This window comes from Lepus europaeus, chromosome 10 (assembly GCF_033115175.1).
Source record: "Lepus europaeus isolate LE1 chromosome 10, mLepTim1.pri, whole genome shotgun sequence".
Taxonomy (NCBI): domain Eukaryota; kingdom Metazoa; phylum Chordata; class Mammalia; order Lagomorpha; family Leporidae; genus Lepus; species Lepus europaeus.
Window position 1 is genome coordinate 19990 of NC_084836.1, and position 26986 is coordinate 46975.

The following is a 26986-nucleotide window of genomic DNA, read 5'->3' on the forward strand; positions in this document are numbered from 1 at the left end:
TGGGGTGACTATAATGCATAATAATGAGAGATGCTATGCGTAACTAGAAGAGGAGCTTAAGGCTCCTGAAGTAAAGAAAAAGAAATGGAAATGCTGATTACTTAGCTTGATCAATTTATAGTTTACCTATGTTGAAATACTGTACTCTACGCGGTAAAAGTATGCAATCGAAATTTTTAATGAACAAAAAACAGATCTCTAGTGTCTCTCTTTGATGTCAGGGGTTCTGATCTGGTGGGCCCTCTGATCGTCCAGATGGAAGGCAATGCTGAACAGGTGCAGGGCAGTGGCCAGAAGACACCTGTGTGCTCGGTCCGCAGGGCAGAGGCCAGATGGCACCTGTGTGCTCCGTCCGCAGGGTGGAGGCTGACGGCACCTGTGCGCTCCGTCCACAGGGTGGAGGCCAGACGGCACCTGTGTGCTCGGTCCGCAGGGCGGAGGCCAGACGGCACCTGTGCGCTCCGTCCGCAGGGCGGAGGCCAGACGGCACCTGTGCGCTCCGTCCGCAGGGCGGAGGCCAGACGGCACCTGTGCGCTCGGTCCGCAGGGCGGAGGCCAGACGGCACCTGTGCGCTCCGTCCGCAGGGCGGAGGCCAGACGGCACCTGTGCGCTCCGTCCGCAGGGTGGAGGCCAGACGGCACCTGTGTGCTCGGTCCGCAGGGCGGAGGCCAGACGGCACCTGTGTGCTCGGTCCGCAGGGTGGAGGCTGACGGCACCTGTGTGCTCCGTCCGCAGGGCGGAGGCCAGACGGCACCTGTGCGCTCCGCCCGCAGGGCGGAGGCCAGACGGCACCTGTGTGCTCGGTCCGCAGGGTGGAGGCCAGACGGCACCTGTGTGCTCCGTCCGCAGGGTGGAGGCTGACGGCACCTGTGCGCTCCGTCCGCAGGGTGGAGGCCAGACGGCACCTGTGTGCTCCGTCCGCAGGGTGGAGGCTGACGGCACCTGTGTGCTCGGTAAGCAGGGCAGAGGCCAGATGGCACCTGTGTGCTCGGTCTGCAGGGTGGAGGCTGACGGCAGCTGTGCGCTCCGTCCGCAGGGTGGAGGCTGACGGCACCTGTGTGCTCGGTCTGCAGGGTGGAGGCTGACGGCACCTGTGTGCTCCGTCCGCAGGAGGCCGGGCAGCGACAACTGCAGTGCAGGGGAGTGCACTGCAGGGAGGAAGCCGCACGGCCGAGCTCCGCGGATGCCCCGGTGGTGGACAAGAACACGCGCGGCCTCTCCCCGCGACCTCACCCCGAATCCCTCAGGCCCACGGTCTCTCCGCGGCCGCCCGGGCGCTGCGGACTCCCGCGAGCACCGCAGCTCCGACCTCGCAGCCTCCCGAGCCTTAGCCATTTTACACGAGAGCGGCTCACAGGCCCTGTGCCGCGGGAAGGGCAGCCCCGGGCCCTCCGGGAGCGCCCCGAGTTAGTAACGAAAACACGCAGAGTACACGGTGCAGAAACCGCCAGGGCCCGCGCCCGACGACCCCACGGCTCCGCGCGCCCGAGGGCGGCGGCCAAGACTCTGGGCTCCTCCATCGCCCGCCGTCGCCTCTGGTCTGGCCCTCGGACCTTCGCCGCTGCCGGAGGCCTGCGGCCGCGTGAACTCTGACTACTCTGAGACGCGAGGGTGCGAGGTGCCCGGAGCCGCCCCCGCCAGGCACTGCGCCGGACAGCCCGCCCCGGCGGGGTCCTTCAGGCCTCCAGCCGGACAGCCCTGCCCGGGGTCCTCGCGCGGTTGCGTAGCAGCTGCTGGACGCGCGCTGAGCCGGAAGTGCGAGGCGGCTTCGCCGGCGCGGGAGCTGGCGGGCTGGGTGCAAAGCTCGGAGGAGTCCGGAGGCCTGAGGCCGCCAGCTGGGCGCTCTGAGGCGTCCTTGGTGCCGCCTGTCCCAGCGCAGGACTGCACGTGAGGACGAGCCGCCCGGGAGGGCTGGGCGTGCGGGACCGCCCCTCGCAGGCGGGAGGGAGAGGGCCGGACGCGTTGATGGCCGCGTTTGTCGAAGGAAGAGCTCGGGTTGGCGCTGCCTCACGGGGACAGACGTAACCACCGCCGGCCTGCGCCCTCGGGGCGGTGGTGCCGGTTTTGGTTCTCGGATAGGGCGCTCGGTGTGCACGGTGGGGTGGCGCGCAGAGCCCTCGGCCTGCGCACGGAGCCGCCCCTGGGGCTGGCCTGCAGCCTTCGGTCCGCTCCTGCGCCGAGGCCCGGCTGTCGGCGGCGGGCGGGGAGCTGCGGGCCCCGGCCCGGCGCACGCGTCCGGCGTGGCTCTCGTGCTCTCTCGCACCCCTCGGTGCCATTCAGTGACGTTTTCAGTGTCTCACGTTGACCATGTGACGTGTCCCTGTTCTACACGTGAGGAAACTGTTGGATGCTGAGCTTGGAAAGCTTTAGAACACTGTTTCCCCAGCCGGGAGTGGGAGGGATGGCCTTGCACATGTTGTGGTAGAGAAAGGATGCAGGAGAAACCACTAAGAGGGTCTTGGGCGAACCAGGCTCAGCATGTGGTGGCCACGTTAGTGGTGAGTGGCGTGGGGTGTGTGTCCTCGGGGCTGTCTGTCATGGGCTCCTTGTCTGTCCTGTCCAGGAAGAGGAACCCGCGGATTTGGTTGTGGGACTTCACACTAACAGCAGTCTCTTACTGATCTTCCCAGTTACAAGATCCCCCTCCCTTGGGCTGGGGCTCTTGGTGCAGTGAGGAGCCGATGGCAGGAGACAAAACCGAACCCAGTGAGCTGGACCAAGAGAAGTACGATGCTGATGACAACGTGAAGATCATCTGTCTGGGGGACAGCGCCGTGGGAAAGTCCAAGTACGTTGGAAAGTTAAAACCGGGCCCAGAGTGTCCTCCAGAGACACAGGAGCATGGCTTCTGTGGCTGATGCCCCTGGCGTAGTCTTGGCTGAATCCAGGGGTGCGTGTGGGAACAAACAGAGCGTTGTGTGTGTTAGGGGCATCATGAGGACCGAGGAATCTGAGCATTTTCCAGGAGTCCTGACAGAAGGTGTGGAGGGAGCCACTCTGGAGACTACTGAAATAATTCAGGGTTGAAGAGGTGCAAGCTGGGATATTTCTGGGGGCGGCGGTGTGGTGTAGCAGGTTAAGCCTCTGCCTGCAACACCAGCATCCCTTATGGAGCCGGTTTGAGTCCCCGCTGCTCCCCTTCTTTCTTTTTTTTCTTTGAGAGGTAGAGTTATAGACAGAGAGAGAGAGAAAGGTCTTCCTTCCATTGGTTCACTCCCCAAATGGCCGCCACGGCCAGCGCTGTGCCAATCCGAAGCCGGGAGCCAGGTGCTTCTTCCTGGTCTCCCATACGGGTGCAGGGACCCAAGTACCTGGGCCATCCTCCACTGCCTTCCCGGGCCACTGCAGAGAGCTGGACTGGAAGAGGAGCAACCGGGACTAGAACCCGGCGCCCATATAGGATGCCGGCCCCGCTGCTCCTCTTCTAATCCAGCTCACTGCTAATCCACCTTGGAAAGCACCAGAAGGTAGTTTAAGTCCTTGGGCCCTTGCACCCACATGGGAGACCCAGAAGAAGCTCCCGGCACCTGGCTTCAGCCTGGCCCAGCCCCAGCTGTTGTGACCATTTGGGGAGTGAACCAGCAGGTGGAAGGTCTTTCTCTCTGTGTCTCTCCTCTCTTTGTAACTCTGCATTTAAATAAATAAAAAATCCTAAGGAGAAGAAAACGGATATTCCTGTATGTGGTGTGTGGGTTGAGGAACCAGGAGGCGCAGGGCATGATGGAACAGGAGGAACACGTGAACAACAGGACCAGTAACAGATTGAGTGCAGGTGAACAAGATGCCTTCTCGGAGGAACTTACTGAAGTTGATGAGCTTGACTGGGGATGATGACTCGACCGCAATCATTGTAAAGATTGGCTTACCTTTTTAATTGGAAAGGCGGAGAGAAAGCAACAGATAGACTGGTTCACTCTTCAAATGTCCACAGCGGCCAGGGCTGGGCCAGGCTAAAGCCAGGAGCCTGGAACTCAGTCCGGGTCTCCTATATGGGTGTCAGGGACATAAGCACTTGGGCCATCACCTGCTACTTCTAAGGGTGCACATTAGCAGCAAACTGGAACTGGAAGCAGAGCCAGGACTCGAACCTAGGCACCCTGATACTGGAATATGGGTGTCCCAAGTGGTGCTGTACCTAGCACCCACCCCAGCTTATTCTTTTAACTGACTTCAGTGCCTACACGCACAGGTGTGACGCTCTTCTCTGGGAGAGCTGACAGTTTGTCTCCACACAGCACCTCTTTCCTGCCTGCACCTGGTGAGGGCACGTGCCCAATTCTGTCTTTACAGCAGGAGGGCAGAGTGGTGCCCAGCAGGCCTGCTTTGGGCTTGTCTCCCAGGTGCTCCAGTCCACCTTGTTTTCCTCGGGATTTCCTGCATAGAATATAATGGCAAATACTGGGAGCTGTGCTTCTCCTCGGATCTGTATGCCTTTCATTTCCTTTCTGTGCCTTATTGCACAGGCTGGAACTTCTGCTACTGTGTGAAATAGGCGTGGTGAGAGTGGACATCTCGTCCGTGTTCATGATCTTTGGAGAACACGTTGCTGTCTTTCACCTTGAGTTTGATGTTAGCTGTAGGTTTCGAATTTAGAGAAGCTTTTTATCAAGTTACTCTCTCTTCCTACTTTTTTTTTTCCTAAAGAATTATTTATTTATTTGAAAGAGTTACTCAGAGAGAGAAGGAGAGGCCGAGAGAGAGAGGTCTTCCATCTGCTGGTTCACTCCCCAATTGGCTGCAATGGCTGGAACTGTGCCTATCTGAAGCCAGGAACCAGGGCTCTTCTGGGTCTCCCATGTGGGTGCAGGGGCCCAAGCACTTGGGCCATCTTCCACTGCTTTTCCAGAAGGCTCAGCATACTGCGCCGCAGCGCCAGCCCTAAACGTCTCTGAACAGCTCTGGTCGTGGTTCTACTTACATTACAGCTGCATAACTTTCTTAATTACTGAGGTTGATACTTCCCAGTGGAGTGAAATGTGGACAGCTCACCTCTTTCACACCCTTATACCCTCCTTTTGAATTGTCTGAAATATTTTTTCTGTGTTCACTGAGAACTTCTTCAGTGTTCCTTAACCAATGCCTAAGCCATCAAAAATAATTAGAAATTTTTGAAGCATGGGACGACGTTCTGTGGTATTTAGCACAGAATTTTTTTTCCTGACCTTGTTCTTTCTTCCCTCCTGATAGTCCAAGATTCCTTTTATTGTTTCCTTTCTGTTTCAAGAACTTCTCTTAGCCACTCTTCCAGCGCAGGTCTGTTTGTGTTCCTTCACGTGAGAACGTCTCGGCGTCGCCTTCGGTGCTGAGAGAGGCCACCAGAGCTGGGTTCTGAGCCAGGTGTGGTTCAGTGCTGGAGACATGAGTGCCACTTCCGTAGACACCCTCTGTCACTCCAGTTAATTTCCCCTATGGATACAGTGTTGCTTCTCTCACTGTTTCGAGACTTTTTTTTTTTTTTAAACTGGACTCAGTAATAAAAATGTCCTCTCTCAGGCCTGCAGGTCCTTCAGACTCTGTTCACTCTTTCCCATTCTCTTCTGCTGTTCATGTTGGGTCCCTGCTTTGCTTTGTTCTAAAGCTAGCACTGTGACATAGCGGATGAAGCCACGACCTGCAGCGCCAGCATCCCATAGGGCGCCAGTTTGAGTCCTGGCTGCTCCACTTGAGATCCACTTCCTGCCATGCCCCTTGAAAGCAGCAGCAGACGGCCCAAGTCCCTAGGCCCCTGTACCCATGTGGGAGACCCAGATGGAGCTCCTGGCTCCTGGCTTTGGCCCGACACAGCCCTGTCAGGCCATCTGGGGAGTGAGCCAGTGGATGGCAAATCTCTCTGTAACTCTACCTTTCAAATAAGCAAATGAATCTTTGAAAACAAATTAATAAAACTCACTGATTCTTAACTCTTTCCTCTCCATTCTGCCATGAGCCCATCCAGTGACGTTTTATTTTGGCTGTTGTATTTTCCAAGTGTGCTAGCATTTCTGTTGGTTTCCTTGTTGCATCTTCTGTTTCTTTACTGTAAAATAGTCTTTGCTAAAGCTGTGTGCATCTTTGGTGCTTGTCAGAGCATCTTTGTGAACGCTGTGGTGACCCTGTGTCACTGTGGTGCAGGTGTGCATTGTCTTTTTCCTTTGGTTTGAGATGCCACTTAGGGTTTTCTGTTGATCTTGGACATTTGAGTATCACGTTAGGAGTCTCTGGGCCTCAATTACATTTTGTGTTTTAGTTTCACTTCAGTGGGAGAAGGGGCAACGTACCACACACCACCCCTTTACTGCGAATGGTTCCCCTAGTCTCTAGGACACTGCGGGAAGAGAGAGACCTCCTTTCTTTCTTTCTTTCTTTCTTTTTTTTAAAGATTTATTGATTTATTTGAAAGAGTTACACAGAGCGAGGAGAGGCAGAGAGAGAGAAAGAGGTCTTCCATCTGATGGTTCACTCCCCAATTGGCCACAATGGCTGGAGCTGTGCTGATCAGGAGCCAGGAGCTTCTTCTGGGTCTCTCATGCAGGTGCAGGGGCCAAAGGACTTGGGCCATCTTCCACTGCTTTCCCAGGCCATAGCAGAGAGCTGGATTGGAAGTGGAGCAGCCAGGTCTGGAACCGGCACCCGTAAGGGATGCCGGCACCCGTAAGGAATGCCGGCACTGCAGGCAGCAGCTTTACCCACTACACCACAGCGCCAGCCCCTCCCTGAGTCTTTTTACATTTGATTTCTGTAACATCCACATCTTTAGTTGCCCTTACAAGATTGGGGAAAGTACATCTTCTCAATTTTCCAATAAATTTCTTATTTCTTTAAGACTTATTTTACTTAATTAAAAGGCAGAATTATAGAGAAAGAATTAGAGAGCTTTCATCTGCTGGGTCAATCCCCAAATGGCCACAGTGACTGGGGCTGGGAGCTTCATCCAGGTTTCCCACATGGGTGCAGGGGCCCAAGCACTTGGAATATCCTCCACTGTTCTCCCAGGCACAGTATCAGGGAGCTGGATCAGAAATAGAACAACCAGGGCTGGAACTGTCACTCATGTGGGATGCCAGTGTCACAGGCAGCAGCTTAATCTGTTGCACCACAATGCCAACCCTTCCAAAAAAAAATCTATATAAGAAATTATGTAGGCCGGCGTCGTGGCTCAGTAGGCTAATCCTCCACCTTGTGGTGCCGGCACACCGGGTTCTAGTCCCAGTCAGGGCACCGATTCTGTCCCGGTTGCCCCTCTTCCAGGCCAGCTCTCTGCTGTGGCCAGGGAGTGCAGTGGAGGATGGCCCAAGTGCTTGGGCCCTGCACCCCATGGGAGACCAGGAGAAGCACCTGGCTCCTGCCATCGGATCAGCGCGGTGCGCCGGCCGCAGCACGCCAACCGCGGCGGCCATTGGAGGGTGAACCAACGGCAAAAGGAAGACCTTTCTCTCTGTCTCTCTCTCTCTCACTGGCCACTCTGCCTGTCAGAAAAAAAAAAAAAAAATTATGTGGAATGAACTTTTGTATCTTTCATTTGTAAATATTTTAAAGTATTTTTTATGATTTCTAACCCATAACTTATTTATGTGGTCTTTTATGTTTGATTGTTTTTAAGTTTTGGAATATAGGGGTGTTAAACTTTATTTTGTTGTGGTCTAACTGGTGGCTAGTGGTTGTGAAAGCCAGAAAGGGACATGCATTCTCTCACTGGATGTGGGGCTGGGCCTTACATTAGGCGGAACAGCTGTGTTCAACTTGACTGCGTCAGCACTGTCCTGGACAGTGAGGATGCAGCAACAAGCTACGACCAGAAAGCTTCCTGATGCACACTGAGAGAGAGAGGGAGACGGTGACGGTACAGCATTGCAGTGCTTGGTGTTTGGTTGGTGTTATTTGCAGGACAGAGAGAGGTGCAGGAGATGAGGCAAACGTTCCTGTTAGGAAGAAGGTGGTCAGGGGCAGTCTCACTGCTGGCCCTGAAGGACCTGCAGAGTTTGGGGAGGTGGACTTTGGGTAGAACACACAGCCTTCCTGGCCTCACTTTCCCGTGCATAAAGCACGGCTAATTGTGTGGGCAGCAGGGTCCTGCCAGGGAAATGATGGGCCTGCGAGCCTCACGCTGGCTGGTCTGAGTCCTTGCCATGACAGCCGCCTGTTGTGAAGGGCTGGTAATGGTGATTCCCAGGATGCAGGCTTGACCCAGAGGTTGTGTGGCTGTGGGGTGAGCAAGAGGGGAGAAGCCGCAGGCTTGGGGATGGTAAAGTAGGGCTGGGAGGAGTGGGGATGCTGCCTGACCTTGCATGTTCTCCTTGCAGACTCATGGAGAGATTCCTCATGGATGGATTGTATCCTTCAGAGTTGGAAACGCCTGTTCCTGTGGCTCTGCCCGTACACACAGTCACCGCTGTACATCCCAGAGTTCACTCATGTTGGGGTTTGTTTTACATCAGGAAGGCGGTAGCATCACTAGCGCGCCCAGTCTAGGACAGATGCCTGGATTCATTCTTGGAACCTTTGACCTTTGGCAAGTCACTCAAGGTTTCTGATCTCAAAGCTTGGGGCCCCCGATTTTTTTTTTTTTTAAAGGCAGCATGACAGAGGGAGAGACAGATTTTCCATCCACTGGCTTACTCCCCAGATGCCCACAGCAACCAGAACTGGGCTGGGCGGGAGCCAGGAACTCTGTTTGAGTTTCCTATGGAAGTGGCAAGAACCCAATTACTTGGGCTGTCACTTGCTGCTTCCCAGGGTTCACAGTAGCTGGAAGCTGGTTTAGAAGGGAAGTAACCTTACCTCAAACCAGGCACTGCTGTGTGGGATGCGGGCGTCCCTGGCAGAGACAGCCACCATGCCAGGGTCATTCCATTTAAGATCTGCTCCAAAAGAACAGGTGGGAAAGGACGTGCTCCCACCAGCATCTGCCCTCCCACCCGTCCCTTCCCTCATGTTTCTTCGCCTCTGCTCCTTAATCAGAGAGCAGTCAGCCACAGCAGCTGTCCACGTACGCCTTGACCCTGTACAAACACACAGCCACAGTGGGCGGCAGGACCATCCTCGTGGGTGAGCAGCATGGGGTCCAGTCGTGCCAACCCTCAGGAGGGAGGGTTTGGGAGAAGAGGGGAGGTGTCAGTGATTCATGGGGAGGACCCCAGGCAGGAACAAGTGTCTGTAGAGGCCTGAAAGCCAGCCTGCCAGGAATGGTGGCGGGAGTACACAGGGGCATGAAGCTCTCCGACTGCATCTGGGCCAATATGCAGGGCAAGATCCAGAACAGCTGTACCTGCCAGTGGGAGGAGGAACACAGAGCCTTTGATAAGGCAGCAGCTTTCCTAGTTTCCCAGGTTCTCATTCAGCCTGTGTAAAGAAAGAACTTTCTCTCCCACACAGGCTTGACCCTCTGTGAGGTCACAGCCTCCTCTAGGCCAAGCCATATCTCCGACAGGACTGGGTTGCCCATCTGTGGTCAAGCGTGGACTTGGGGGACCCTGCCTCTTGTGTGTGGGAGTGGGGAGCATCTACCTCCCCTCTCCTGAGGCTTCGAATCAGCACTGTCCTCCTAGCCCTGTGTCCTTCCATGCACACGGAGTGCATACATCTCTCATGGCACATGCAGGTGCACTGTACCCTAAGGACACACATGTGAAGCTGTGTGATGTCTGTTCATCCCCGTACTTCCCACATGCATTCACTTATGTGCTATGGTTTGTATTACTGAGTGTTGTGTTTCTTTACAGAAGTGCTTAGGGCATGTGAGTCTGTCCTCCAGCCCCAGCAGGCGTTTAGAGCTGTATTTGTGTTTCAGACTTTTGGGACACAGCAGGCCAGGAGCGGTTCCAGAGCATGCATGCCTCCTACTACCACAAGGCCCATGCCTGTATCATGGTACGAGACCAGCTGGGAAGTAGACAAAGGCCCTGGCAAATCTGTCCTGAGGGTGTTGTGGGAGAGGGGTCTGGGCCCCTGGGGACCTTGCGTAGCATGTTTCTCCCCAGATCTTCTGAGTGGGAGCGTGTCAGGTGGGGTGAATGGAGAAAAGGTGGAGAACTGCCATCCTAAGGGGAACAGCAAGCGCAGGGCCTCAGTGTCAGGCAAATGTGGCTGAGACACAGCCCCTCCCTAAAGGAGGCGTCCCCTCAGCTCCTCAGGCTGCGCCTTCTCGGGCAGCTTCCCCTCAGACAAGCTCCTTGATCCCACCAGCCCCCTTTAAAAAAAAAAGATTATTTTATTTGAAATGCAGAATTAGATCTTCCATCTACTTGTTCACTCCCCAAATGGCCACATCAGCTGGGGCTGGGCCAAGCCAAAGCCAGGAGCCTAGAACTCCATCTAGATACCCCATGTGGGTGGAAGGGGCCCAAACACTTGTGTTATCGTCTGTTGCCGCTCAGGTTGCATAATCTAGGAGCTGGCTCAGAAGTGGAACAGCCAGGATCAAACTGGTGCTCATATGGGATGATGGTGTCACAGGTGGTAGCTTAACCTACTGCACCACAGTGCTGCCTCTGACCCCTTGCTAGCCTCTTACTTTGCTGACCAAGACACAGTCCTCAGGTTCAACCCAATAGCCATGGTGTGGTCAGTGCCACAAGAAATGTGGCTGTGGAAAGGGCAAAGAAATGAGAAATGAGCGACATAAGCCTGTGTTTTCTGGGAGCTTCTGTCCATGGATCCTCTGTCTTACTCTCAAGCCACCACATTTAGATGTTCCCAAAGAGCATGATTTCACCTTGGTTCACTTCTAAAATGTTTTCGGGAATACCAGCCATCTACAACCCAAGAAACAAGGACTGGGGCTGATGCCGTGACACAGCAGGTTAAGCCTCCACTGTGATGAAGGCTCCACTTCAAGGCCCGGCTGCTCCACTTCCAGTCAGCTCTCTGCTAATGCTCCTGGGAAAGCAGCAGAAGGTGGCCCAAGACCTTGGGTCCCTGCACCCACGTGGGAGACCCAGAGGAAACGCCTGGCTCCTGGCTTCGGCCTGGCCCAGTCCTAGCCATGGCAGCCATTTGGGGAGTGAACCAGCAGGTGGAAGGTCTCTTTCTCTAACTCTACCTTTCAAATAATTAAAAAAAAAAAAGATGACTGCTTTTCTGGTTGATGATCCATGGCAGTTTAGACTAAGTGAAAACCTCAGTCATTCAAACTTAGCAAACTGCATTCAAGGTCTTGCATTGGCACAAAGCAACCATTTCTAATGGGTCAGGAATCCATAATGTCTGGGGCTTCAGCTAAGACCCCAAGACTGGGTGACAGGCTGGAACTGTCTGGAAGCACCTTCACAGGTATGCTGTTTGTTTATTTGAAAGGCAGAGTAACAGAGAAGGAAGGAGAGACAGATCTGTCCCTTGGTCCACTCCCCAAATACCTGCAAAAAGCCAGGTCTTGACCAGGCCAGAGCCAGGAACTCCATACAGTTCTCCCATGTAGGTGGCAGAGGCTCAAGTATTTGGGCCATCATCAACTACCTTCCAAGCACATTAAGCAGAAAATTGGACCAAAAGTGGAGTAGCAGCACTCCAGGATGGGATGCAGGCGTACCAAGGGCTTAACTTGACATGCCACAAAGCCAGCCCTGCTCTGTTCCACCCACCTGCCTGCAGTACACGCAGTGTGCAAGGTAAGGACCATGGCGTGAGAAGGGCCTGCAGCTGAGTGGTGTCTTCCCGTGTGTCAGGAGCAACAGCAGAGGGGCACAGAAGGGACTCGCTGGTTCTGCTCTTCTGCACACCTTCCTCTGTGCTGCCCCTACCTCACAACCTTTGCCTGTAAACTCATTTTTTTTAAACTATAACAGTGTTTTCTTTTCTGACAGGCAGAGTTAGAGAGAGAAAGGTCTTCCTTCCATTGGTTCACCCCCCAAATGGCTGCTACGGCCGGCGCGCTTCGCTGATCCGAAGCCAAGAGCCAGGTGCTTCCTCCTGGTCTCAAATGAGGGTGCAGGGCCCAAGCACCTGGGCCATCCTCCACTGCACTCCCTGGCCACAGCAGAGAGCTGGACAGGAAGAGGAGCAACCGGGACAGAATCCAGCACCCCCACCGGGACTAGAACCCGGGGTGCCAGCGCCGCAGGCGGAGGATTAGCCTAGTGAGCCGTGGCGCCGGCCATGTAAACTCATTTTTCAGGCTCGCATAAATGTCACCACCTCCAGGCCACCTGCTCTGATTCTTGTCATTAGAATTGCTCTTTCCTGCATGACCACAGCACTCGGACTACGTCTGGCACATGGATTCTGTCTGTCCTGTGCATGTGTAAGATGCCACGGGTAGAACAACTTGGGAGCCACCCCCAGGAGCTTCTTGGGAAGGGCAATGCAGAGCCCTCCCTCCTGGCCCTTTGCAGAGGGTAAAGGAAGGAGTTTATCCCCTGACTCCTACCAGTCCTTTAGGCACAAAATATCTTGAAAACTTGCAAAATTTTAATATCAATAACTGCAGGGGTTATGGGGTAAGGCAGATGGTCCTTGCCTTTCGGTTTCAGTCCTGCTCTGGCATTTTCTGTTTGGAGCTCACTTTTCCTCTGGGAGTGACCTCCTCCTGCCTCTGACACGTTTTCATTGGCTCCTGTCAGACCCTCTTCCTGGGGCTGGGAGTTTTTGCCCTGCCAGCATCCCTGTATCTTGGGTGCCCCCAGCTGTGGTCTGCTGTCCAGGGCCTGGCAGGGAGAATGTACTCACTGCTGTCACAGGGAGTCATGGAAGGAGCCCTGATGAAGGTGTATAGTTCGCAGGAATGAGAGGTCACTGAGGAAATCGGACATGGACAGATGACGACAGCCTGGTGGGAAGCAGATTCCAGATGCTGCATTACAGACATGCTTCAGAAAGAAGCCATTATTGGGATTCATCATCATTCATTGAAACTGGGCCTGGGGAGTGCCAAGGAGGAGATTCGAGCTGTACTTCTTGACACTTCTCGAAGTATTTTGGTTGCTGACTCACCCACCACGTGCTGGACGAGCCCGTGGGCTGAGTGATTGAGAAATCACTGTTCCCGCAGCTTACCAGGTTGTTGTCATCCATAACCTTTATGGAAATTTTTTATTTGAGACAGACAGAGTTCCCATCCACTGGTTCACCCCCTGCCCCCAAATACCCTCAACAGCTCTGGCTAAGCCAGGCCAAAGCCATGAGCCAAGAATTAAACACAGGTCTCCCATGTGGGTGACAGAAATCCAGCTGCTCGAGCCATCACCTGCTGCCTCCCAGAACACATTAGTGGAAATCTGTAATTAGGAGGGGCACCCACCAGCACCTAACAGCTGTGCAGATGCCTGCCCCATCTGTGATGTGACCACTGACTGGTACTGGGGTGCTTTGTGGATGTGAGTCCAGGAGGACCTGTGAGGGGCTTGAAGGATTTCTGCTATGGCAACTTGGAATCTGTCTGAAGATCTTTGCCCTTGGAGTGGCCTTCAGGGCTTGTGTTTCTTCCTGATGTTTTTAAATAGGTGAAAACCAATGGAAAGTTAATGAATTATAAGCTATAAAATAATTCAGAAAAATTACTTTTAAAAAATTGAAAATACGAAATGAACTCAGGAATAAAGAAAAGCTTAAAAGTCATAATTACTAAAGAAAAGTTCTGCAAACTTAAATTTATTAGAAAGGGATTTTAAAACAGCCATAAAAATAAGAAAAAACAAAATTTCGGGCCTGCGTTGTGTAAGCCGCTGCCTGCAATACTGGCGCCCCCTAGTGGAGTGCCAGTTTGAGTCCAGCTCTACAGCCATTTGGTAAGTGAGCCAGTAGATGGAATATCTCTTTGTCATTCTGCCTTTCAATGAAAAATTAATTTTTTAAAGTATAATTCTAAAATTGATTAGTAAATCAGTACAGTTTATAATGGTTGAATTAGGTAAATAGGATTAGATGACAAGATAACAAAAAAGGAATAGAAGATTTTTAAAAACACCTTTGGATTTGAAGGCTCAGAGACCTCACTGGGACAAGCAGGTGTCATCCTGTGTGATCAGAGGAACTACAGTTCAGAGCCAGTACCCAGTCTGAATTCCCAAGCTGCTGGCTTGTCTGCTTGGGTGTAGGTGTCACCTGGAGGTGGGCTGCAGATGTGGGTGTACCTGAGCTGCCGTCCTTTGCCCTTGGCAGGTGTTCGATGTGCAGAGGAGAATCACCTATAAGAACCTGAGCACCTGGTATGCCGAGCTTCGGGAGTACAGGCCAAAGATCCCGTGCATCGTAGTGGCCAATAAAATTGATGGTGGGGCCATCCCTGCACCTGGACATCAACAATTCATGGGGGGCCCGCTACTACACATTCCTACTTTTCCTGGGATGGGCAGCCCTGTGATCCAAACTGCTCCCCAAGACACAGCCTTTGCATGCATTGCTCCCTTCCCAGCTTGAATTCTCTAGGGTACATCACCTGGCCATCCCTGCACATCTCACTCTCTGGGATGGGGCCCCTCCCTTTTCCTTGATGGACAGGCCAGTGTCCCACTCTCTCTCTACAGCAGACATAAAAGTGACCCAGAAAAGCTTCAATTTTGCAAAGAAATTCTCTCTACCCCTGTATTTTGTCTCAGCTGCTGATGGCACCAATGTCGTGAAGGTAATAGTAGCCTGCAGGAGTGGTCTAGTGAGGTTGGGGGCCAGGTGGTAAAGCCACCAGGCAGAGTCGAAGAGTTAGGGAGAATAGGGGTAACGTATGGGCGTGTGTATCAGGGAGGGAAGGGAATGGAGGGCCCGGGCTTGAAGCAGAAATTCATTGACCGTATGTGGTGTCAAGGTGATGGGGAAAAGGTGACTTGAAGGGTGAGCCTACTTACTCTAGCAGCAGGGTCCAGGGCCCTCCTACTGACTGCTACACCTTGCTTCTACCATGTGCACCTCACCCCCAGCTCTTCAGTGATGCAATTCAGTTAGCTGTGAACTACAAACAGACCTCCCCGGACTTCATGGATGAAGTTTTGCAAGAGCTTGAGGTAGGTCAGGACATTTTGGGTGGGGCGGGAAAAGCAAGAGTTCTCTCCGAGATACACAGTATAGTGGCTCTTGCATGCTTTTGCTGTCCCCCAAATATCAGCCAGAGCTGGGCAAGTGCAGAGCCCGGCCTCACCTGTGACTTTGTTCGCAGAACTTCACGCTGGAAGAGAAGGAGGAGAATATGCCAGACCAAGAACAGAGTGGCAGCCTCGGGAGCCCCTCTTCCTCCTGAGTCAGCCTCCGGGGGCTGGGGAGCGGGGTGGGGGCTTTCAGAAAACCCTCCCCTTTAGAATCCTGCAGCTCTGAATTGGGAACTCTCCAGGCCATCTCTTCCTCCAGCTGCTGCAAACCCTCCCACCCACTTGCCTCTCCCACACCTGTGACCTGTAATGCAGGATGAGGTCAGCGCCAGCAGACTGGGCAGGGGTATGTGATCCTCACCATGCCTCCTCGGGGCAGAGTTAGGAATCGTGTCAGCCAAGGGAATGTAGGCATATGCGGTATGTTTTGGAATAAAAAGAAATTTAGATAGTTGGGTTTTATTTTCTTTGCAAAACTGACTTCAGGGACAAATTTATTTCTACCAAGGTAATTGCTGATTTCTCCCCCTGCCCCTCCCCCCTTTTTAATATTTATTTAAGAAACAGAGGAATGGTTCCCATCTACTGGTTCAATCTCCAAAAGCCCAGTGGCCAGGAGTGGACCAGGCCGAAGCTGGGAGCCAGGAACTCAATCTGGTTCTCCCACATGGGTGGAAGAGACCCAGCTAATGAGGCATGACTGCTGCCTTGCAGAGTCCATGTTGGCAGGAGGCTGGAGTCAGGAGCCAGAGCCGAGTGTCCAGTGCAAGCACTCTGATGGCGGCTGTGAGCATCCTGACCCTAGGCCACACCTGCCCAGCCTTCTGCAGAGTTTGTAAGGCCTCCATCCTTTTCCCTGAGTTCTCCCCTCTTTCCTCTTCAGTCTCCAACTAACTTTTTAGAAAACATTTGAGCAGACAGTAAATTCATTCCATATTTTTGAACACCTGCTCTGAAGAGCTTCTCTAGGTAAGACCAGGATCATGCGAACAGATCTATATAAAAATTGAAAGCAGGTGGCAGACCTGGCCATATTTAATGATGCAGAGGCACTGCCATTGGCAAAAGGTCAATACAACCATGCTACAAGGGACACCACTTGGAGTTTAAATTTAGTTTGCTTTTAAATGCGTTAAAATTCCTATTTCGCATAAGAAGCTTCCTTTTGTCTCCCTTTTTTGGATATTGTGCCTCCTCTAGGTGGCCAAGAACTGCCCCTCCCCTGTACTTAGGGCCTACTGGTATGTTTTTGTGATCAACTTGTGCATCATTTGCATTGTTTTCATTAATTTATTTTTTTTACATTAAAGTTGAGTTGCAAAAACAGTGTATATGTGTGCTTTGTGGGTCTAAAGTGTGCCAAGCAAAAAGACAGAAGAACGTGGGTATTTGCTGCATTAAGACTGCCTTGATCTGTCAGGGTAACCAAGCTGATTCATGATTTATTGCAATGGAGACTATTTCAGTGAAACTTGGTGTTTTAACAATAAGCTGATTTTTAGAATTTGTTACTTTTTCCTTAGTTGAGAAAGAAAGGTCCCATCCGCTGATTTACTCCTCAGACGCCAATGATGATAGGGCTGGGCCACGTCAACACTGGGAAGCAGGAACCCAACCTGAACCTTGCACGTGAGTGGCAGGAACCCAGTCCCTTGAGCCCTCACTGCTGCTTCCCAGGGTCTGTGTTAGGAGGAAGCCGGTGTCAGAGATGGAGCTAAACTTCAAACCTGGTTGCTATAGTGGACTTAGAGATCACATGCCCACCCAAGAACGTGTTCTTGGGCACTCGAGAACAAGTATGTTTCTCCTTCATGTCATGCGTTTGACATAGTGGCTGAGATGCCGCGTTCTGAATGAATGCCTGGGTCAAATCTGACTCTGCCCGCGATTCCAGCTTCCTGCTGATGCAGACCCTGGGAGGCAGCAGTCATGGCTCAGGTACCTGGGTCCCTGCCACCCACGTGGGGAGCCTGGACCGAGTTCCAGGGTGCTGTCTGGGGTATGAACCAGTGGATGTGGCATCTCCCTCTCCCACTCATGTGTGTGTGTGTATGCATGCATGCCTTGTTATTTATTTTTTAATATTTGAAAGGCAGAGTTACAGAGAGGAAGAAACAGAGAAATCTGCCTTCTACTGGTTCGCTCCCCAAATGGCCACAGCAACAACCAGGGCTATGCCATGCTGAAGCCAGGAACCAGGATCCAGGAGCTGCTTCTAGGCCTCCCACTTCAGTGGCAGGGGCCCAAGCAATTGGGCCATCTTCCAATGCTTTCCCAAGCCATTAGCAGAGAGGTAGATCTGAAGTGGAGCAGCTGGGACTAGAACCAATGCCTCTATGAGGTAGCACTACAGGCGCTGGGTTAACCCACCAACACCACAGTACCAGCCCTGTTATTTTCAAATACATATAAATTTAAGTGATGTATATCCAGTTTAAGAGCACTCACCTGACTAAGGTTTCAGGTATACCTTACCCATAAGGTGGGATTTTAAAACAAAGAATAATGAAATTTTTGTTGTTGTAAATGACTACAAATTTTCTTAAAATACAACAGCTTTGTGGCCGGTGTGTGGCTCAACACCACTTGTGATACCAGGTCCCACACCAGAGTAGTATTGCTGCTCTGCTTATGATGCAGCTCCCTGCAGATGTGCCTGGGAAAACTGCAGATGATGACCCAATTGCTTGGGCCCCGTGTGGGAAATCCGGGAGTTCCAGGCTCCTGGTTGGCCTGAGCCAGCCCTGGCCATTGTGGCCATTTGGGGAGTATACCAGCAGACAGAAGTTCTCAAATATTTTTTAAAAATTTTACATACCATAAAATTCACCATCAATAGTTTTTGCATAACTGTTTTCTGTCAGGTTCCTGAGAAGCAGAGCTTGAGAAAGCAATTGTTTGAGTGACTGACCAGGGCCATTGTCTGAGATGAGGATAGGAGGCAGCTACACAAGTTTGCAGTCTTAGCAGAAGGCCACTGGCAGCCACCCTGCCTGCCCAATCCCAAGGGAGCTGGAGGACAAATGACCTCCAGAGCTGGTCCTACCCTAAGGCCAGGAGCCCTTTTGTGCTAGTCAGGCGAGCGTGTGAGCAGAGAGGCAGCTTGTTTCAGCAAGAGCAGTTCTCTGGGAGAGGGTGACAGCTGTGACTTTAATCTGTCAGACACTCAGGCAAGTTGCCAAAAATATCTACAGCCACCAACCCTTACATTGCTCAGATGCACTTAAAAATAAATTATTTATTTGAAAGAGTTACAGAGAGGGAGGGAGAGACAGACATCTATCCACTTGTTCATTCCCCAAATGATCACAATGGCCACAGCTGGGCCAGACCGAAACCAGGAGCTGCTTCTGGGTCTCCCACATGGGTACAGAGGCCCAAGTACTTGTGCCATCTTCTGCTTTCCCAGGCTCATTAGCAGGGATTTGGATCAGAAGTGGAGCAGCCAGGACTTGAACCTGCACCCATAAGGGATTCCAGAGTCATGGGCAGTGACTTTACCTGCTACACCACAACACCATCTCCTCAGATCCACTTTTTTTTTTTTTTTTAAGGTTTATTTATTTGAAAGAGTCACAGAGAAGCAGAGAGAGAACTTCCATTGTCTGGCTCACTCCCCAAATGGCCACAACAGCCAGAGTTGGGCTGATCTGCAGCCAGGAGCTTCTTCAGGTCTCCAGCGTGGGTGCAGGGGCCCAAGGACTTGGACCATCTGCTGCTGCCTTCCCAGGCCTGGCGCCTATATGGGATGTGGCACTGCAAGTGATGGCTTTACCCGCTATGCCAGAGTGTGGCCCTTTAGATCCACTTCTTAAAGTTCATTCCACCCAGGCAGGGTTCCCCAGAATTCAGGCTTGTCACAGTTCTGGGGGTGAGTACAACAGGATGGACAGTGAGATGAGGTGCCTCGCATTCAGGCCCTCTGTGAGGCAGACTAGATGTGTCCCTTCTGCACCTGCTGCTGCAGGTCTAGGTTTTCCTGGTGAATTGATCCTGCTCCCTTTGCCCAAGGCTGTGGTTGCATTTATAGCTGGCAGGCAAGTGCAAGAGACAGTACAGATCATCTGGTTGCCAAACACTTTCCTCCCTGCCTCTACTGTGTAGCAGCACCTTTACCTAATGGTGCCCAGGGCCAGTTACTCTCCAGAATGCTAACTTCTCTGCTTGCGGTTTACCAGCCCATGCTGTAGTCAGAAATTCCTCCTCCACCCACTCACAGAGCCTGAAGCTTTGAAGGAAACAGCAGTTCCCCGAGTGTGTCCCTGTGAGTGGTGGTGAGCAGGGCACGCCCATACCCAGCATTGGCTACCCGGCGTGCTGGAGACACAGAGCCATGTGATGACCACTGGGTTTTGTTTTGGTTTTTTTAAAAAGATTTATTTATTTATTTGCAAGTCAGAGTTACAGAGAGAGAGAGAGAGGTCTTCCATCCGCTGGTTCACTCCCCAATTGGCCGCAACAGCCAGAGCTGCGCCGATCCAAAGCCAGGAGCCAGGAGCTTCTTCCAGGTCTCCCATGCGGGTGCAGGGGCCCTAGGACTTGGGCCGTCTTCCACTGCTTTCCCAGGCCATAGCAGAGAGCTGGACAGGAAGTGGAGCAGCCGGGTCTTAAACTGGCACCCATATGGGATGCTGGTGCTTTAGGCCAAGGCGTTAACCCACTGCACCAACCACTGCAACTCCATCCTTTGTAACTCCATCCTTCCAGGGGTCATCTCCAAGCCAGCCTTCCCAGGAAGGTCTTCAGAGACTTCCCTTGCTGTGTCAGGGTATTAGCTTCCGGTCATGGTGGTGTCCAGTGAGCCCATGGTCATGCACCTGCCACTTGGCTTCCTGGGCTGTAAAGTAGTTGCCTTGGTCTGAGGTGATATTTTTCCAGGATCCTGTGTTGATAGGGCAAGTGTGGGACCCTGGAAGCCGAGTGGTGCTGGAAAAGTCACCACAGGCAGTGAGGGCAGCCCATGCCCTGAGTGCAAATCAGCACCACTCAGCACGAAGCACTGCACTTTCTGAGGTGGGAGACTCCAGCGTGTTCATCACCCAAGGCTGTGAGTGTGCATTCCTGGCAGGTAGCTGCAGCAGTGGTGGGCCAGTCTTGGTGAAAGGGAGCACACACTTTGCTGTGGGGCCCAGGCTCAGCCTCCAGCCCTGCCACTATGCCTGCTCCGTCCACGAGCCCACTGAACAGGTGCTGTGATAGCCGGCACCCTGTTGGCTTGGCAGTTGACAAGATGCTTCCTCTGAACCCACCCCAACAAATGTGCTTTCATGCCCCTCCTGCAGACTTTCTTTTTCTAATATTATTTTAATTGAGAAGTAATAGTTGTATATATTATGGTCTTGCATACTTTCTTGCATCTGATCTCTTTAATCTTGCTCCTTTTGGGCCAGCCCCTAACCAACCAGCTGGGCTCCAGCTACGTAAGCTGAGAGCGCCCTAGTTCTCCACCAAGCCTGTGTGTTTCCGGAAGCCCTCTCTGCCGTCCTTCACGGTCATCCCTGAGTGCAGCAGCAGGTTCATCTGTAGAACTGTAAGTTGTTTTTGGCCAACAGATTTTGGGCTGCCCAGACCACTGTTTTACCAGAATATTTGTGGGCTTGTCTGCCACCTTCAGGCTCCTTGTCACTTGTCAAAGTGTTCCGAGGACTGAGCACTCCTTTTTGACTAGAACTCGTTAACGTGAGGCTGTCAATTTGGTGGACTAATATCATTTTCTGTGTGATGACACGGTGGTCTGGGTATCTTCAGATTGCACTGTGACAAACAGTAAGAGAATTCTGCCTTGGAGCAGAATCAGGAATCACACAAGTAGACGGCTTTGGGTATTGTGTGAATCAAACTACTTCTCAGCCTTCTTCTTGACAGGTGCAGAAAAGATCATTTAAAAAATGATTAAAAAATCAATCATTTAAAAAAATGATTGACTGATTTGAAAGAGTTACAGAGAGAGGGAGAGCGAGGTCTTCCATCGCTGGTCGCTCCCCAGATGACCGCGGCGGCCGGAGCTGGGCCAGGCTGGAGCCAGGAGCTTAATCAGCTCTCATACATATATGGCAGGGCCAAGCACGTGGGCCATTTTATTCTACTTTTCTCAAGCCATCAGCAGGGAGCTGGATCAGAAGTGGAGTAGCTGGGACTCGAGCTGGTACCCATGTGGAATGCCAGTGTCGCAGGCCAAAGCTTGACTTACTATGCCACAACACTGGCCCCAGAGATGTTTTATAAATGTTTATTTTCAAATGCTTGAAAGGCCGAACAATAGAGAGATAAATGAGAACTCCCATCTACTGATGCCATCCCCCAGATGCCTGCAACAGCTTGGATCAGAGCAAGCCAAGCCAGGAGCCTGGAAATCAGTCTGGGTCTCGGGGCTGGCGCTGTGGTCTAGCAGGCAAAGCCAGCACCTGCAGTGCCAGCATCCCATATGGGCGCTGGTTCAGGTCCTAGCTGCTTCACTTCTGACCTGGCTCTCTGCTGTGGCCTGGGAATGCAATGGAGTCCTTGGGCCCTTCACCACTATGGGGGACCTGGAAGGAGCTCTTGGCTTCAGATTGGCTCAGCTCTGGCCATTGTGGCCATTTGGGGAGTGAACCAGCAGAAGGGAGATCTCTCTCTCTCTCTCTCTCTCTCTCTCTCTCTCTCTCTGCCTCTGCCTCTCTGTAACTCTGCCTTTCAAATAAAAATAAATAAATCTTAAAAAAAAAAACCCTGGGTCTTCCACATGGGTGTCAGGAGCCCAAGCATTCCAGCCAACACCAGCTGTTTCCCAGGATGCACTATCAAGAAGCCCACAGTATGGTAATAGGATGCTGGCATCCCCAGTGGTGGTTTAACCAGCTGTGCCATAGCACCACCCCAAGAATGCATTTTTAGTTCAGCAGTCACCTACTATGTCTCCAAGCTTCTGGAATTCTGTTCTAGTGAAGAGACCACATCCTGCACAGTAGCTGTGATTAGACTACTACGAGGTTAAGTTTTGAGGACACTGCTGTCATACTCTGTGAGTCAACCAGTCTCTTCAGGAACCAAATTAAATGGATAAACAAGAGTCTAACAGGACATCCTTTAATCTTTTTTTAAAAAAAGCTCATGTCAGGGCTGGCGCTGTGGCATAGCAGGTAAAGCCACCACCTGCAGTGCCAGTATCTCATATGGGCGCTGGTTCAGGTCTCAGCTGCTCCACTTCCAATCCAGCTGTCTGCTATGGCCTGGGAAAGCAGTAGAAGATGGTCCAAATCCTTGGGCCCCTGCACCCGTGTGGGAGACCCGGAAGAGGCTCCTGGCTCCTGGCTTCAGATCAGCACAGCTCTGGCCATTGGCGGCCAATTGGGGAGTGAACCAGTAGATGGAAGACCTCTCTCTCTCTCTCTCTCTCTCTCTCTCTCTCTCTCTCTCTGCCTCTCCTCACTCTGTGTAACTCTGACTTTCAAATAAATAAATAAATCTTTTAAAAAACTCATGTCAGGGCTTAAGAAAATGCAAAATGAACCTAGAGCATCTTTTAAAATATTTATTTATTGGGTCCAGTGCTGTGGCTCAGTGGGTTAAAGCCCTGGCCTGACATGCCGGCATCCCATTTGGGCACCAGTTTCAGTCCCAGCTGTTCCTCTTCTGATCCAGCTCTCTGCTATGGCCTGGGAAAGCAGTGGAAGATGGCCCAAGTCCTTGAGCCCCTGCATCCACATGGGAGACCCGGAAGAACCTCCTGGCTCCTGGCTTCAGATCAGCGCACCCTGGTCATTGTGTTTGGGGAGGAAGAATTGTCTCTGTCTCATCGCCCTCTCACTGCCTGTAACTTTACCTCTTAAATAAGAAATGAAATCTTTTTTTTAAAAAAAGGATGCCCTTGTCAAAGAGACACAAGCGCCAATGTAAAAGTGCTCCAATATGCAAATAATCTTACATTTATGAATGATGTGAATGAATGAATGAATGACAGATCCCTACAGAAGAACCCAGATAGTATGTGTAACTACTGCCACCTTCAGGCGGTGAGACACCACCACCACCACCACCACCACCACCACCACGTCCACCACCACAGTAAGGAGCTGACTTGTAGAGCACGTTGGAAGGGAACAATGGGAGAACCTGGGACGCAGCATCCTAACCAAATGATCAGGTGTCTAACCTAGTGATTTAAATGCCCGCGTCCCGCATCTGAGTACCTGGGCTTGATATCTGGCTCTAGCTCTGGACTCCAGCTTCCTACCAATACAGACTGTGGAACACAGTGGTTCAAGTAGTTGAGTTTCTGTCACCCCATACGGGAAGAGTCCTGGCTCCAGGACTCAGACCCAGCCATCGTAGACATTTGAGGAATGACCCAACAGGTGGGAGTGGGCATGCTCTTTCTCTCTTTCTACATTCTCAAATATATATATTTATATATATATATATATATATCTCAAATATATATATAATTCGCTGTTATGTGTGTACTATGAATCTATGACAGGATGTGAGGAGAAGGATGTTTCATCTCTGAGGAGTTCTTTCTCAAAACTCACAATCCTAATATTCTTGAAAACCGTCAAGGTCATAAAAAAAAAAAGAACAGAAAAAGAAACGGGAGGGAGCTGTGGGGAAGCAAGGTGAGCCGCCATCTGAGACACCCACATCCCATAGAGTGCTGGTTCGCGTCCCAGCTCTGCTTTTCATCCAGCTTCCTGCTAACCCACCTGGGAGGCAGCAGATTGACGGCCCAGGTACGTGGGTCCCTGCCACCCACATGGGAGACCTGGCTCTGGCCTGACCCAGCCCTGACTGACACAGGCATTTGGAGAGTAAAGCAAAGGATGGAAGATTCTCTCTCTCTCTCTCTCTCCCCCCTCTCCCTCTCCCCCTCTCCCCCTCTCTCCCTCTCTCCCTCTCTCCTTCTCTCTCTCATTCCTTCTCTCTCTCACTCTACTCTGCCTTTCAAGTAAATAAATCTTTTTAAAAAGCAAAGAAAGAGGAGACTAGAGACATGATGGGATGTGGTGCTCTGGACTGATCTTGACACAGAAAAAAGGACAGCAATGGAGAAGATGCAATCTGGACAAGGTCTGGAGTTTAACAGAATGTATCAGTATTGATATCTTAATACCGTCTGGTAAGATAGTATGGAAGATGATATACAAGTACCACTTCACATGTCAAGGTAAGATGTTAGCCACAGGGGAAACAAGTGGGGTAGCGGTCAGAAGAAAACTCTATTTTGCATCTTTTCTGTAAATCTAAAATTATTCCAAGATAAAAAGTTTATTTTTAAAAGATTTATTTATTTTATTTGAAAGTCAGAATTAGAAGGAAAGAGAAATATCTTCCATCCTTTGGTTCATTCCACAAATGGCTGCAACAGTCAGGGCTGGGCCAGACTGAAGCCAGGAGCCAGGAGCTTCACTGGGATGCAGGGGCCCAAGCACTTAGGCCATCTTCCACTGTTTTCCCAGGCAGGGAGCAGGGAGTGGAGTAGCCGGGACTCAAATAGGCGCCCATATGGGATGCTGGTGCTGCAATACAACACCTTAACCCACTACCCCACAGCACCAGCCCCAGAAAGTTTATTTTAGAAATATATGATTCACCAAATTAACAAAGTAAAACAGAAAAACTATGTGCCCATTTCAACAGATGCAGAAAAAACTTCTGACAGAAGTAAACATTTATTCCTGATTTTTAAAAAGATTTATTTATTTATTTATTTGAAAGGCAGAATGTCAGAGAGAGAGCAAGAGAACTCTTCTGTCCACTGGTTCACACCCTCAAATGATGGCAACAGCCAAACCTAGGTGAGGCCAAAGCCAGGAGCCAGGGCCTCCGTCATGGTCTCCTGCATGAGTGGCAGGGGCCCGGGTTACTCGGTCCATGTTCCGCTTTCCCAGGAGCATTAACAGGAAGCTGGATCAGAAGCAAATTAACTGGGATTCAAACCAACTGCGGGATGCCAGCTTTGCAAGTGGTGGCTTAACCTGCTGTGCCACACCACCAGCACCTATTCCTGATTTTAAAATAAAAACTTCTTGGCAAAATAGGTCTAAAGGAGAGTAACCTCAACCTAATAAGAGATACCTGTAAAAAGCCCACAATTAACATACTTACTGGTGAAAGTCTCAATTATTTACCCTTAAGATCTTAAGAACAAGGCAAGAATGTCCACCTACATCACCTGCGTTCAATGTTGTGCTAGAAGTTCTAGTCAGTGAAATAAGGCAAGAAGAAGCAAATGCATTCATAATGGAAAACAGATAAAGCTATCTTTATTCACAGACTTGTCTATGTAGAAACCCAATGGAATCTGCAGAAACAGAATTAGTAAGTTCAGCAGGTTTCAGGATACATGACAAAAACAAAAAAATCAGTTGTATCCTTGTATACCAAAAAATCAGCAATTGCGTATCCAAATATGAAATACTTAGGAATAATTCTGACAGAATATGTGAAAAACATGCATCCTCAAAGCTGTGTAGAAACTGAAGAAGCCCTTAAAAAGCAGGTAGACATGGCATGCTCACAATTCAGCAGGCTGAGAAAATGCTTATGGTTTATCGTCAAGGGGCATGGCCATAGCATCACATAGCCCTCCAGATGCACCTACTGTAGTTTTAAAACAAAGTGGGGGCCGGTGCCGTGGCTTAACAGGCTAATCCTCCACCTTGCGGCGCCGGCACACTGGGTTCTAGTCCCGGTTGGGGCACCAGATTCTATCCCGGTTGCCCCTCTTCCAGGCCGGCTCTCTGCTATGGCCCAGGAAGGCAGTGGAGGATGGCCCAAGTGCTTGGGCCCTGCACCCGCATGGGAGACCAGGAAAAAGCACCTGGCTCCTGGCTTCGGATCAGCACGATGTGCCAGCCACAGCGGCCATTGGAGGGTGAACTAACGGCAAAAAGGAAGACCTTTCTCTCTGTCTCTCTCTCTCTATCCACTCTGCCTGTCCAAAAAAAAAAAAAAAAAAGTGGGACTGCGACGTCTCCCCTACAAGGCCTCTGCCACAGTCCCAACCAAGCCCCGTCCCCTTCCTGTTTGCCCAGCGACTGGTCAGACACCCGATCGCCTGCCCCATCTTAGGCAGCACCTAAGACGACTGTGACTCCCACAGTACTGAGGGACTGAGGAACCCGGAGCAGGGGGCTGCACACTAGGAGATCAGAGTGATTGGTTTCTGTCCCCAGTGTGCCTGCCACCAGACACCGCCTTGCAAGGTTATGAACAAAGCTTTGCTTCTCGCTCTCTTCTCGTGTCTGAGTCCATCCTTCGGTGACTAGGTGGTCTCAGGTGGGCTAATTTCCCACAAGACTCCATATTGCTAAGATGTCATGTCTCCCAGAAGTGGTCGATAGATTCAACATCACCAACACCAAAAGCCCAACAGGATTCTTAGTCAACAGTCAGCTCCACAGACACTCACGGCGCATCGTGCTGTTTTCCTGTGTGTGTGCACCTGAGGGATGGTGCATCAAGCTCTTTCCTATTTGAGTTATCTCACACACACGTGTGTGTGTGTGTGTGTGTACGCTTAAAATCTAACCCTGTTCTTGTGGCAATATTCATGTAAATGTTGTGCTGTTAGTAACTGTAGTCGCCACGCTGCGCAATAGCCTGAGCTCTTTCTTCCTTTAATGGAAATGTGTCATTTGTCTCCTCAATCTTCCAGCTCCCCAGCCTCGGGGAGCCAACGTTTTACTCCCTGTTGCTCTAAACTGGACTTGCTAACAGTTTCCACTGAGTACGTGAGCCATCACCTGCTTCCCAAGGTGCACATGAGCAGGAAGCTGGAACTGGAAGCAGAGCTGATGTGAACTCGGGCACTCCAGTATGGGACGTGGGCAGCTCAAGCAGCAACTTACAGTTTTACAAAGTGGAAGTCAGAATGCTAATTACATTGGCAAGTATCAATACATACAATAAGAACTAGCGTTGGTTAGCTGTGGGGAGGTGGGCATTTTTATGCACAGAGAGTAACACAATCCCCCCGCCCCGGAAGGAAATGTGGCACTATGTCTTAGAGATCCTCTCA

General features: G+C 51.4%; 1 protein-coding gene across 2 annotated transcripts; it reads left to right on the forward strand.

Moving 5' to 3' along the window:
- Positions 1 to 1768: 1768 nt before the first annotated feature.
- On the forward strand, positions 1769 to 16300 carry RABL2B (RAB, member of RAS oncogene family like 2B). Of its 2 annotated transcripts, none has more exons than XM_062202596.1 (9): positions 1769 to 1888; positions 2632 to 2789; positions 8281 to 8310; positions 8946 to 9025; positions 9768 to 9847; positions 14072 to 14183; positions 14437 to 14534; positions 14824 to 14907; positions 15060 to 16300. In XM_062202596.1, the coding sequence occupies exons 2-9, from the start codon at positions 2683 to 2685 to the stop codon at positions 15138 to 15140; spliced, it is 672 nt and encodes a 223-aa protein (XP_062058580.1). In that variant the 5' UTR covers positions 1769 to 1888; positions 2632 to 2682; the 3' UTR covers positions 15141 to 16300. The 2 variants fall into 2 exon arrangements, with proteins under 2 accessions (XP_062058580.1, XP_062058581.1); XM_062202597.1 differs by having other exon boundaries at positions 14440 to 14534.
- The last annotated feature ends 10686 nt before the right edge of the window (positions 16301 to 26986 follow it).